The sequence below is a fragment of the Octodon degus genome, unplaced genomic scaffold (assembly GCF_000260255.1).
Source record: "Octodon degus isolate 3935 unplaced genomic scaffold, OctDeg1.0 scaffold00305, whole genome shotgun sequence".
Classification (NCBI taxonomy): Eukaryota; Metazoa; Chordata; class Mammalia; order Rodentia; family Octodontidae; genus Octodon; species Octodon degus.
Window position 1 is genome coordinate 1,292,043 of NW_004524881.1, and position 13,858 is coordinate 1,305,900.

General features: G+C 39.1%; 1 protein-coding gene across 2 annotated transcripts in view; it reads left to right on the forward strand.

Annotated features, from left to right (window-relative positions):
* The first annotated feature begins 4,935 nt into the window (after positions 1–4,935).
* Positions 4,936–13,858, forward strand: part of Nup54 (nucleoporin 54) — a 33,648-nt gene continuing 24,725 nt past the window's right edge. The window contains exons 1-3 of one of the 2 annotated variants that reach the window (XM_004647425.2): positions 4,936–5,041; positions 9,061–9,144; positions 9,234–9,377. In XM_004647425.2, the coding sequence (XP_004647482.1) occupies positions 4,975–5,041; positions 9,061–9,144; positions 9,234–9,377 (295 nt within the window). In that variant the 5' untranslated portion in view covers positions 4,936–4,974. Of the gene's footprint in view, positions 5,042–5,492; positions 5,790–9,060; positions 9,145–9,233; positions 9,378–13,858 lie in introns of those variants that run through there. The other variant, XM_023707696.1, reaches the window with a different exon arrangement.

The window sequence follows — 13,858 nt, forward strand, 5'->3', positions numbered from 1 at the left end:
GCTCATTCTGAAGGCTCTAAGTGCAGGGCTACCCATGAACTCCTCTGCATTCTGTGTCTTGTCTGCCCCGCCCCTCGCTACTGCTTCCTTCCAAAACCATGCCTGCATTAATGTCCTCAGCCTCCAGAGCAGGTCTGCTTCTGGGGACTGACTCATAACTAAGGCAAAGCTCACACAGAGGGCTCATGAGGACCAGAAAGCTGCTGGACAGGTTCTAGGGCTTTTGATTCTGGGGACATTGGTCCTAAAGTTATTAATCCAAAAATTCACGTTCCTTTAAAAACCTTTCTTATCCTAACAATGCACCTTATTCCTGAAATCAGTGGGAATCCAATCACAAAAGTCATAGCTCAAATTACAAATATCCTTATGTATCAAGAACACTTGGTTCCTAGCATATGTCTTTCCTAGAAATCCTAAATCTAATTTCAGCTGGCTTGTGTCATAAGGTATGCACCTCATACATGTTTCTTCTTTCTTAAAAATAATATAATCACATGGCACTGAAAATATACTCTTTATTTATTTTTGTATATTTGGTACAAGGTCTCACTGTGCAGCTTGGTCTTGTAGTGATCCTCCTGTATTCAGCCTCCCCAGCGTTGGGATTTCAGGTGTGTGCCACCATGCCCGGGGCAGGGCCTGCAAGACATGTGGTGCCTGGGATTGCAAATATAATCTAAAGACTAAGGTTTTAATACTTATTATATATTCACGTACAGTAATTGAGCAAGTATACATGGTGAGTAATATAGAATACAAAGTCCAAAAACATATACACACAATTAGAACAAGATAAAATTCACATTTTAAGTAGTAACTACATTAATTTAAAATTATTTTATTGAGATATTTATATATCCTAAAATTTACCCATTTGAAATGAGCTTTAGGCTGGGTGTAGTGGTGCACACCTATAATCTCAGCACTCAAGATGCTGAGGCAGGAGGACTGCAGTGAGTTTGAGATCAACCAGGGCTACATAGTTCAAAGCCAGCCTCAACTACATAGTGAGACCCTGTCTCAAAAAATAAATAAATAAATAAATAAATAAATAAATAAATAAAATAAAATGAGCTTTAGTAAATTCACTGAGTTGTGCAGTTTTAGGACATTTTCATCACCTAAAGTCTCTCATCCAGTTTACAGCCACTCCTGTTCCTACCCCCAACCCTGGCAGTTGCTAATCCACTTGTTTGAATAGATTTGCCTTTTCCAGACAGTTCATAGAAATCCAATTGCAGTGTGATACCAAGGCCTGACTTTTACCAGAATGTATCTAAAAATATGTTCAACTATTATTATAAAGCCTACTTTATACCAGATACTACAAACTAGACTACTGGCAACTGAAAAGAGACATACAGATCTTATAATATAGTAATGAAAACAAATAATCACACAGGTTAATTTTCAATTCAGTTGATACTCAGCTCATACATTAGTTGAGAACATGACTAAGAGTTGGAGTTACGTAAAAGTAAAGCATTTCAGCCAGCAGTCAACAGGGAATGTTCATAATGCATAAAGAACATGTTTGGTGAGAGTCGAGAGAAGGAAGAGCAACAGATGTGGGTGGAGACATACAAGGATAATGTCCCGTAGGGTCTCGTCAAGGCACATTTAAGATTCTGGTATTGGCTTATTTTAAGATCACTGGGAAGCTACGGAAGGATTTTAATTGGGTTTAGAGAATACAATGGGTGAGACTGCAGATTTGTTTACAAAGTCCCACTTTGACCACAGTGTGAATGGGTTGGCAGTCAACATGGGTGAGGACACTCTTGTGCTAAGTTTCTCTCCCACCAGCATCAGGATGGGTCTTCTCAGGGATGGCTGTTGTGTACCACACTTCCAGGTAAATTCCAAGAAGCTACATAGTAGGGGCTAAGGAATGTGCTTTATGGGAGAGATTTAAACTGTGTATGGTCAAACTGCTAGGGAAAAAAAAGGTATAGACCTGCCATCCTGCTGGCATCGCATGGACTGGTGTGCAGAGAGCCAGAACAGCTTTATCTCAGTAGGGAAACTTTTGTCCTTACTATTCTCGCTTAATACACATGAGGGAAGAGCCAGTCTTATGCAAGGGGCATATGTGAGTTAATAAGCAGTAAGTGTTTGGCTTTGGCATGCCAATAGTTTGCAGTTGTTTGGGAATGCCAGCTGTCCTAGAATGGAGGAGCTTCTACTGCTGGGGAGAAGGTATTGGTCCCTTGGGAACCTGAGTTTGGATGCAGCCTTTTTCCAAGAAGGGGGAAAATGCAGCCATAGCAAATTCATTCTGCAGGCAATCCAGAATGAACTCCTCAGGTAATACTTGGAAGCCCTGCCCACTGCAATGCAGGGGCTGCTGCAAGAGTTTAGGTCAGGTTGATAAACTTTGTCTTTGGTACCAGGAATTGAACTCAAGACCTCAAGCTTGCCCAGTAGGCACTGAACCACTGAGCTATATCCCCAGCCCTGAGGTTGACAAACTTGAAAAAGAAAAAAGAAAAGTTTTGGCTTTAGAACAGGGCAGGTACCCTCACTGAAGAGGGAACATGGATCCGCAAGCCTTAATTCTTGAATCTTAGTGAAATGGAGACATCTTATTTTTCTTCTCTATCTTGCCATTTTAGTTAGGGTTCTTTAGAAGAACAGAATAGAAAACAAATAATTATGCAGGGGGATATATTAGGTAGGCTCCCAGGATTAGAGGCAGGGAGTCCATAACAGCCCTCTGCACATTGGCGAGCTGGGGATCTCATCAGTGCTCGGCCCAGGAGGCCGGAAGCTGTAGCACATCAGGGATCAAGGGTGCAGCACCAGCCCAAGGTTAAAGGTCCGTGAATGACTAAGCTTCTTTAAAAATGGGCAGACTTACTTTTTCCCCTTTTTATTTCATCCAGGACACAAGCCTAGTAGTTGGTGCCATCTGCAAACATACCCAGAACTGGGTTGTATTAATCTTTAGGCATCTCTTAATCCAGTCAAATTGACCTCCCATGATTAATGGTCACCCTTCCCTTGCTTACAGTATAAAATGTGCCCCCTATTCCCTAGCTTTATTGCAAGAGCCAGGTAAACTAACAGCAGGGGAAAAATGACAGGATTTTCTGGCATTTGCTCCTACTGGAGAAAATCCCTTAAGACTTAATCAAACCATACTTAGCTCCAAAGGCAACAGACCAGTGCTTGGCTCACCCCAGCAATGCCATAAAAGCTAATGCTGTCCTTTTGTTAATGGGATATTATGGTCATCAGAGTTATGCCTCCTTTAGCCTCTCAAGCTAAAGCCCTGCTTCTGTTGTTCTCTAACTTTGTCATTTCTCTGTCTCTCACTGATGCATCCTAAAATTTTTTTTTTTTGGTGACAAAGTCACAAATTTCTTAGGATAGAGAGCAAGTTGGGGTCCTCATGTTCTTTCACGGACCTCCTCAGACCCCATCCAATGACTTACCAATTTTATGATTTTCTATACAAATTGAAAATAACCTTTAACTGATCTTTAACAGTGTTACAAGTACATTTTTTATCACAACCAGTCAATTGTCTGAAGCTTAAAAGCAGCTGTAAACACAAACGATGTGCCTGGGTTCCAGTAAGGTGTTACACAAAAACAGGTTGTGGGCCAGACTTGGCCACAGTATCTGACTCCCCCTATGCTCTCCTCTGAAAATTGGTATTTAGCTAGGCATCGTGGCACACTCTAATCCAGGCTGAGGCAGGAGGAGCTCAAATCCAAGCCCAGCTTCTTCCACCTTGTCTTAAAGTGAAATATAGAAAAGGATAGGATGTGGGTGTTGTTGTGGGTTCATAATCAATATAGGAATCCAAGTGGCCAATTATAAATTTGAAGATATTTTATTAGCTGAGTTCAGCGACCGTCAGCATAGACTCCTACTTCAGAGCCTAAGTGAGCGGTCTTGACCAGAGGTCATGAAGTGTATATAGAGAGGGGAGAGAAAAACAAAAATAAAACAAATATAAAGAAAATATGTAATATATCCTGCTTGTCACACAGTAAAAATAAAATGTATAGTATGCATCCTGTTAGCTAGATCAGCAGATATCCTGTCAAAATGATACATGTATATTGCTTGTTAGGCATTTAGATCAGCAGACATCCTGCCTGTCAGGATAATATATTTATTGCTTGTTTAGGGTCAGCGCTTTCTCGGGGTATATTTCCTCCATATGGTTACTTGTTTTACACGCAGGCCTGTTTTTCCTACCCTGGCGTCCGCTAAAATTTACCATGGCAATACTTATGGTAAGAGTCTGGGTTTAGGCCATGGTGTGTGTGTGTGTGCGCGCTAGTGCTCATACCCGCAGGTGCATGTCCATAATTCTAGATACTCAGTGACCACGGTAGGACTACTTCAAATTAGAGGCCAGCCCGGGAAACTTAGCAAAACTCTGTCCTAAAACAAAAAGGAGTAGACAAGGCCCTGGGTTCTGTCCTTATCACCACCAAACAACAGTGCCCACATGCAACTTCTCCCCTGATACTCTCTCCCTAACAAGCTACTTTATTTTTTGACTTCAAATTCCAGCCTCCATCTGGAGCTCAGCCCCACATAGCCAAACACCGGCTGGATCTCGCTAGCCAGCTTGTCCTCGAGTCAGTAAAAAAGGTAGCTCCTTTTCTCTCCAACTCGCATTACTGGGGAATGGCGGCACCATTTGGCTCATTGTTCAAGCCAGAAACCAGGGCCTCTGTTAGACCCACCTTTGCCTCTCCCGACACCCCGCCACGCGCTCCTCCAGGTTCAGCCCAGAGCCTCCCAGCACCTCACTTTCCCTGGGAAGCCACTCCTTCACCGGAAACGAACGGGGTCGGGGGTGTTTCTGTCCGACTCACCACCCGCCACATCCTCGGTCGGCTCCCGCCTCTTAGGCGGAACTTCGTGGCTCGGCAGGCCGGTTCCCCGCCGGACGGAAAAGAAGAACGCACTGGGCGTCGCGTCGCGACGGCCCCCGGCTCCCGCGACATGGCTTTCAATTTTGGGACACCTTCGGGTACCTCGGGCACCGCTGCAGCCACCGCAGCACCCGCAGGTGAGTTTTCTAACCAGACCTTCCCCTACAAAGTGAAGACGGCTTTTGTCTGCCCCTTCAGTCCTAGACTTTGCGGCGTGGGCATGGTGGGGAGCTGCAGCCCGCGCAGAAGACTTTAGGGGCATGGAAAAAGGCGGGCGGCGGCGGCGCGGGGTCCAGAAGGGGCCGCGGAGACTCGCGCGATGCGGCGGTCCCGCAGGCGCTCAGTGCTCCCGCGGTGATTTCGCTCCGCGGCGAGGTCGATCCGGGCGGGTGGAGGCGCGCCCCTTCCCGGTACTGAGACTCCCGCCCAGCCTCGCGAGCTGGCGGCACGCATGCGCGGGGGCGGCGAGCACCCCTGGGGATCGCGGGGCTGCCCTGCGGCCGGGTGGGAGCCAGCCCCGGAGGGCCCTTGGTGGAGGTGTGCACCCTCCCGGGTCTGCCTGCTGTCCCAGACTCCTCTGCTTCTGGTTTGGAACGAAGTCAAGTTTATTTCCTCCTATGAAGCCCCTGTTGATTCTTCTAATCCTTATCTTGCTTTTTCTCTTGTTTCTTCTTCCTTCTCCCCCTTTTAAAACTTTTGCTCCCTTGCCTACACGCCTATCAGGATTTGGTGGGCTTGAGACTGCCAACTCTACCGCCAGTGGGTTTAATTTTGGGGGTTTCGGATTAACTGCTAACCCTGCAGTGAACTTTAATATTGGGAATTTCGGTGTTTCTACCACCTCGGCGTCTCCGTTCAATTTTGCTAACAGTCTGGCAAGTGCAGGTAGATACTGCGGGTCGTACGTGTAACGAGTGTCGGGGGCTGGAGTCCAAGAATATTTCGTGATCCCTATAGTTTGGGAAAGAATAATGACTTGTCTGAGGGAAATAAATTGATTTCCTAATGTCACAATCATTTGTTTTGACTGTCTGAAACGTTTTGGAAGTTTTTGCAAGTTAGAATGTGCCCTTATTAATTTTGCGTTTAGCTGAATAAACTATCTTCCAAATGATTAGAATTTTAAGTGAATTCTTATTTTGTGAATAATGTGTGTTTCAAATTATTAGACATAACTTCCAAAGTGTAAGCTTACTCGTCAGGCCCATGCCCCTTTGCCTGGGATTCTTGGACTCCTGCATTCACTTCATTTTTACCCTGCATTTTTCATCAGAATATCATTGTCTTTGTTGTTTCTACGAGAAACAAGTCTTATACGAACAGCATTAATCTGTCTTGTTTTTAAAGCTGTATTATAAAAATATATTTCTTTAGTGAACTCACCAGATTAGGATGCATTCTATAAAACATACTTATAGAATCTCAGATTTTTTTACTGGTTTCTTTACTGGGAAATTCTCGAAGAACAATTTAATTTCTCCGATAACACACTGTAAAAGGTAGAATAGGTAGCTTCGCATTGAAAGGATAATTATGAGGATTAAACAATGGATTGTTTGGAGTTTATTAAAATATTTTCAAAATGCAAAATATAATTGATATATATCTAAATTTAAAATAGGTTTATGTCTACTTTACAATGATCTCATAGAATGTTTTTCAGCTGCTCGTATATGAATTTATTGTCCATATTCTTTTACATTATGCTACTTATGCCCATGCCAATTATATGCATATGGTAAACATTTACTGGCAGGAACTTATTTGGAAAGTCAGGCATTTTGTTCCTTTGTTTTGCAATGTGTATATTACTTTAGCATGAGGGCTAAAAAATACTTGAAATTTCCAAAAATAAAACAATTCGTTATTATTAAGATATATTTGAAGTGTTCACTTTTGGTATGTTTACTTTTCCCTACTTGCTTAAAATTGGCACTGGGTAAAACCTGACTTGGAAATTTGTGTTTCTGAATAAAGCCATCCAGTTCATAATTCAACAATAACAAATAAACCTGTTAATATTTGTTTGAATTCATGTTCATTTAAGTTGTAATAATTGATGTTTTTAGTTACTTTTATATGTTAATTGGATTTCAGTAGGTTGATAGAAATGTTCATTTTGCATCTATGCAAATCCACTATTATTAATAAAGCATTTGTGATATGGAGTGTGGTAAGATACTGACTAGTGTTTTTTTCTTTTTGTTTGTTTGTTTGTTTGGTTTTGATGGTGCCAGGGATCGAACTCAGGACTTTGTGCTTGCCAGGCAAGCACTTACTGCACTGAGCTATCGCCCCAGCCCCTTGACGAGTGTTTTTATTGTGTAGCCAGTGAGGTTCTATCATAGTTATTCTGTGGAAATGAGTAATGAGACTAAAAATAGTACTTAACACTTTCAGTGGTTTTAATCTAGATGTTTTGTTTGTAATATTGCAATAAAACCTATAAGTTAACAGACTGTGCTTATGTCTTCATATACAATATGCAGTCTACTCTGAGTAATTTTACAAACCAGAATAATCAAAAGATTTTGGTTTTTTTGTTTTATATCTTTCATTGTTACAATGATGAATCTATCTCTCTTCGTTAGAAATAACGAAAGTAAAGTTGGAACTCATAAAACCTGCAGTATAATTTGGAATTAATAGTTGAAACATTTGCCTTGAAAGTCTTTTTACCCCATTATTGGTAATCGCTCAAAGATTGGCAGTAAGTTAAAAAAGATTTTCTATTGGCTAGCATTCCATTCATATGTTATTAGATGTGGTTAAGTTTTTTTGTTTTTGTTTTTTAGATGTGGTTAAGATTAATTTTGTTTCCAGATTTTCTAAAAAATGAAATTTCTTAGGGGCTGGGGAGATAGCCGGGCGTTCTAAGCACCTGCCTGGCAAGCACAAGGACCTGTGTTCCATCTCTGGTACTGCACGCTGAGCCAGTTGGGCTGTGCGGGCCACTGAAACAGAGTGTGGTAGCACATGCCTAAAATGCCAGCTCTGGGGAGGCTGAGACAAGCGGGTCACCATGAGTCCAAGCTGTTTATGGAGACCCTGTACCAAATAAATAAGTTTTTTTGAAAAAAGAAATTTGTCAGTCCCCATCCCAACCTGTGATACAGAGAGAGGCCTGTAGTAGCTCTGCTCACCTTCCATACCACTGCTGATTTTTTTCTCTTTATATCTTCTTATTAAATAGATAATTGCTATGTTTCTTTTAAAAGATTAGTCTTGACACAGACTTACCTTTAATACAAGCTAATGTAGATACAAATTAATTTACCAAAGTCAAGATTATAAAATCAAAAGTCAGCTCATATATGCTTGTCATAGTATTTTAAAACATTTGAATTTGTTGCAAAAGACAAGTTAGTGTTTACAAACCTAAAAAATTTGAGTTAAGAACGTAGCTTAGGGATAGGATATTTGGCCTTTTTAGCATAAGTGAGACCGTAGGTTCAATCCCAGCACAAAAGAAAAACCCACAAACAACAAAAATCCTATACATTTTACATAGAAAATCCAGATTTCTTATTTCTTGTAGAGGAATATGGAAATGTACCATATAACCTACCATTCTACAACAATAATTAACTGAAATTTAGAATTTGCTGCCATTTTTTAAAAACTTAGACTTTAAAAAAAATTTAAAAAATAAAACTTGACTTTAAACAGTTCTACCTGTCAGTAAATACGTACTTATAGATTTTATTAGTGTAAATGTGGTAGGCATTTTAACTTTCAGTCCCTGTACTAAAATTACCTATCTTGTTATCTTAGAATTATACAAATAGGCTTAATATATTTTGGTAAATGTTAATACACGTAGTTGATAGGTGTATTATTACACTGGAATATTTTTCTTTAAAATACTTCACCGCTTCTTTCTTGCAGTATATTGATCCTTTTATTGGTCCCAGGAATTGAACTTGGGACCTCGCGCTTGCCAGACAAGTGCTGTGCCACTAAGCTATATCCCTGGCAGTATATCGATCTCTCATTAGTTGAATAGCTTTTCAAAAATTTACACTGAAAGTAGAGAAAATTTAGATCATTATATTTTGACTTTACATGTAGCAATTACTTATAAAAAGACTTGAAAAATAATTGCTTTTATGTATACAAAATAATCTTCCTTTCTGTTTTTACTCTTTTTAACTAGGTGGGTTTGGAGGATTTGGGACAACATCTACAGCTGCAGGTTCTGCATTCAGCTTTTCTGCCCCAACTAACACAGGCACTACTGGTAAGAGGCTGTCTTAGGTCATTTGTACAAGTAAATCTGGTAAAGGTCAAATTTTTTTAACTAACATAATTCCAACTTTCCATTCAAAGGACTCTTTGGTGGTACTCAGAACAAAGGTTTTGGATTTGGTACCGGTTTTGGAACAACAACGGGAAGTAGTACTGGTTTAAGTACTGGTTTGGGAACTGGACTGGGATTTGGAGGATTTAATACACAGCCACAGCAACAATCTAGTAAGTATGAGGTTTTTGTTTTCAAATATAAACCCATAGAACAGTAACAGCTAACCTTACTGAGTACATTGTTAGCTTATTTTTTTAAGGATTGTAAGTATATTTGAAAGGATTCTTTTTTTTTTTTTTTTTTTTTTTTTTTTATTTATTTGAGAGAGAGAGAGAGAGAGAGAGAGAGAGAGAGAGAGAGAGAGAGAGAGAGAGGTGTGTGTGTGTGTGGCGACCCCAGCCCACCAGGGGGCGGGGCTGGCTGGCATGTGGTGCTGGGGGATTGAACCGCGGTCCCTAATGCTTTGCTAAGCTTGTTCTAAGTAGGTGCTTTAGACCACTGAGCCATCTCTCCAGCCCCTGAAAGGATTCTTAAAGCTATTTTTTATATTTGTATATGACAACAGCTAAGAAAAACACTATTGGCATGATTAGGATTATATGGTCCTTATATTTAGAATGATTCCATTAAAATATTTTTGTTGTTGTTAAAGGTAACATAAATAGAGGAAAGTGCACAGGAGTACAGCTCACTGAATTACATATAAAGTGAGCATCCTCGGGAACATGTCAGGAGAGTGGACCCTGGCCAGCCCCTTACGTTCACTTCCCCAACACAGGAACTGCAGTCTTGTCCTTTTCTTTTTAGTACTGGGAATCAAACCCAGGGCCTTGCTATACTCCTGGCCCCTATGCAGCCTTGTCTTTTCTGATTATTTCCTTATGTTTCTTAATAATTTTGTCACTCATGTAACTAGAATGGTAGGGTCCCCCTTTTATCTCTTTAATTTTTCAATTTATTGAAAAAATATCACTTAAGAGTGTTTTCACTCAGAACTTTATTGATAGCATTCTTGTGGTATATTGTAACATAGTATCTTATATTTCTTTTTTTTTTTTTTAGAAATTTATTTATTTATTTATTTATTTTTTAAATTTTATTTATTTATTTGTGTGTGTGTGGCCAGCTCAGCCCACCAGGGGGCGGGCTGGCTGGCATGTGGTGCTGGGGGATTGAACCGTGGTCCCTGGGCTTTGCTAAGCTTGTTCTAAGTCGGTGCTTTAGACCACTGAGCCATCTCACCAGCCCCAAAAGTTTTTTTTTTTTTTTTTTTTTTTTTTTTGGCGGAACCAGGGATTGAACTCAAGCCCTTGTGCTTGCCAGGCAAGCGCTTATTCTACTGAGCCATCTCCCTGGCCCAAGGATTTTTTTTTTTTTTTTTTTCCTCGAATGCCTTCAGGGCACTTTTGGCCAGCAGGTGTGAGGTTCGAACTCCAGCAACCTGAGGCTGACAGCTTTGTGGAAGCAGCCACTTAAAGGCCTGAGCTAGGGCCAGGCCCCCTATATTTCTTAACAGTTGAAATAGTTTTAGAAGTTTATTTATATTGATTTACTTCAGTTTCTTGCTTTCAAGATGACTTCATTGGTAGTGTATTCTTTGTCAAAACGCATATAATGTCCGTTGGTGATCATTACCTAGATTCATTAAGGGTTAAAAAATGGTGCTATTTCACTTTAATTCCTTTTTACTTGTTGAACTATATCTATGATGAAAAAGCTGTACCTCAGTTCATAAACTTGTTTCACAATTTTGGAAAAGATGCTCACATTTTTGTTTGTCACCCCCTCAGAGTTTCCAAACAAAAACAAATTTTGTCAAATGCTTCTGTTTGTGAACTAAATAGTTTGCAAACAAAAGCATTCATGAAACAAGCTACCACTGTATTTGGTTCATTCTTTCCTAGTTTTTAGAATAAAGAATTGCTTCCCTTGCATTGTGAAAAGTGACCACTTTATAAAATTATTAGTGGTGCTAGGAATAAACCCAGTACTGTTGCGCTGAACTATATCCCAACCCCTTAATTTAAGATAGGATCTCACTAAGTCATTAAGTTTACCAGGCTGGCCTCAAACTTGAGATATTCCTGCCTTAGTCTCCTGGAGTACAGGGACTACAGGTATGTGTGACTACACATAACTCCAACTTTTTTTAATGTCAGGAAGTCAAGCATTTAAATTGTTAATTTTTAATCCATTGCATTCTTATTGATGTTTAAATTGTTTCATCTTTGGCCAGTGCAAGCCTCTTATGTTAGCTCTCAAAGCCTTTTGTTTTTGTTTTCTTTTTACTTATTTATTTTTGGCCTACTCAGCCCACTCTGAGGGCAGGGCTGGTACAGCATGTGGTGCTGGGGATTGAACTGCTGTCCCCTGCGCCTGCTTAAGCTTGCCTAAACTTGCCTAAGCAGGCACTTTAGACCACTGAGCTATCTCGCCAGCCCTCAAAGCCTTTTGGTGCAGGCCTGATATTACTCTTTGATGGCTTACCTACTTGCTGGTGTGTTAGTAGGTGCCTGGGTTATCCTGAATGGATTGATTTACTACATTAAGTATAGGAACATAAAAATTCAATGTCCTTGACTTTCTATGTAATTTTTAATTTACTTTATAGTTTGCAACCTCTTTTTTTTTTTTTTTTTTGTAGTACTAGGGATTGAACTCAGGACCCTGCACTTGCTAGGCAAGTGCTCATTCTGCTGAGCTATCTCCCCGGGTCCTTGCAACCTCTTAAAATTACTTTTGTTTCATTTTTCTTAGGTAACTTGACAACAGGCCTAAATAATTTATTAAGTAGGGATATCCAGGAGTCCCTAACCAGTAGGGTGAAGAAAATTCTGTTTCATTTTTCTTAGGTAACTAATCACTGGGATAAAGAAAATAATAGTATTAGAATTAGTTCTAATATTCTAGTTACTCATCTTTTCTGTAATCCAAGTAGTAAAGAAAACAAAAATGAAGTATTGTTTCCTGAAAAATTCTTTAAAAAATTTTTTTTTTTAGTTTGTTCGTTCTTTCTTTCTTTCTTTATTTGGTACAGGGTATTGCTATGCAGCTCAAACTCACAGGGATCCTCCACTGGGATTAAAGTTGAGTCCCACCATGCTTGGTTTGGGGGCTGGCACTACATGTGGTACCAGGAATCAAACCCAGGTCCTTGTACTTGCCAGGCAGGCACTTAGACCACTGAGCTATCTCTCCAGCGCGTTTCCTGAAATAATGATTTCCAACTATGAGTAATTGTAATTGCATGTAGTTTTGTTAGGAAAACTGAAGTTTTGAATATAGTGCTATTTAAACATGTGATTCCAGGATCATTGTTGCTTCAATCATTTATTTTACTAGTAATTACAAAATAGTAATTTTTAATTTCTTCCTTCCACACTGAAATATTTCTAAAAGAAACCTTTTTCTTCATGCTCCAAACTTAGTTGATCACTCTGATACACGATTGGTATGGGAAAGGCAGGAAAAATTCTAATTGGTGATTTTTTGTTGATGAAATCAGTGCTGTCCAAGGATTGGAATCTAAATTTTTAATTTAATTTTTGGCAGCACTAGGGGTTGAACCTAGGATCTTGACTGTGCTGTGAATGTGCTCAGTCACTGAGTACATTCTTAAGACAAGTCTAGTTAAGTTGCCCATATTGGCCTTGAACTTAGAATTCTTCTGCCTCAGCCTCCCAAGTATTTAGACCAGTGGTGGGGAAGCTATTGCAAAGCTCTGAAAGGTTTGCCATCATTGCTTTACACATTGCAGACATGTGGCACTGCACCCAATACTTTTTTTTTTTAAGTTTTAATCCCTCCTTTTGAAAAATGATCATTTGAATGTATAAGCTTTACTAAATATATTTCAGTTAGTTACATTTGATATTCTTGTTTTTTGAGAAATAATGTCTCATATTTTATTTTTTTAATTTTAATTTTTTCATAGATTGCAAATTGAAAATAAATTATTTACAAACGAATGAATATAATAATAAAAATTGTCAAATAAAAATGAAGAATTTACAGATCAGTCATAATCACTATGTCAAAACCACGAAACTTATATTCATATAACTAGAATTCTCAAAGTAGAAAGTAGGCAGTAAATATTTAAAGATTTAAAATTTCTGAATTTAGTTCAACTTATAATACTGCAATTACAAGAAAAATGAACCTTTGGCACAAGAAATTTAAATAAAATCATATCAAGATACACAAAAATGAAATTGTCCAAAACTTATTGTAAAGAAAAAAATCATTAAAGCATATACATACAAAATATTAGCTATGGAAAAACAAAATTAAATAGCATCTTATTCCACATTAGAAAGAGAAAAAAAAGGACTAAGTGTATAAGAAACTAGACTAATTACAGGACTGAAAGAAAAGATCTGTCCTCTTTGAATTTTGTACTTAGCAAACATACCTTTGAAAACTAGAAGTAAGATTTTCTAATTATACAAACTTGAAATATTTTAATACCTCCAGAAGTAGCATATAGGAAATAACAAAGCATAATTCAAAAGGCAAGAGAAGTTGCAGTATGCTCCTGGATGAACAATAAAGAGCTCTCAATATGATAGTTATGCAGGACTATAAAAAATATATTAGATGAACCCTTATTTAAAGGTCATTGAAAGAAAGGGGTGGTAAATGAAAGCAA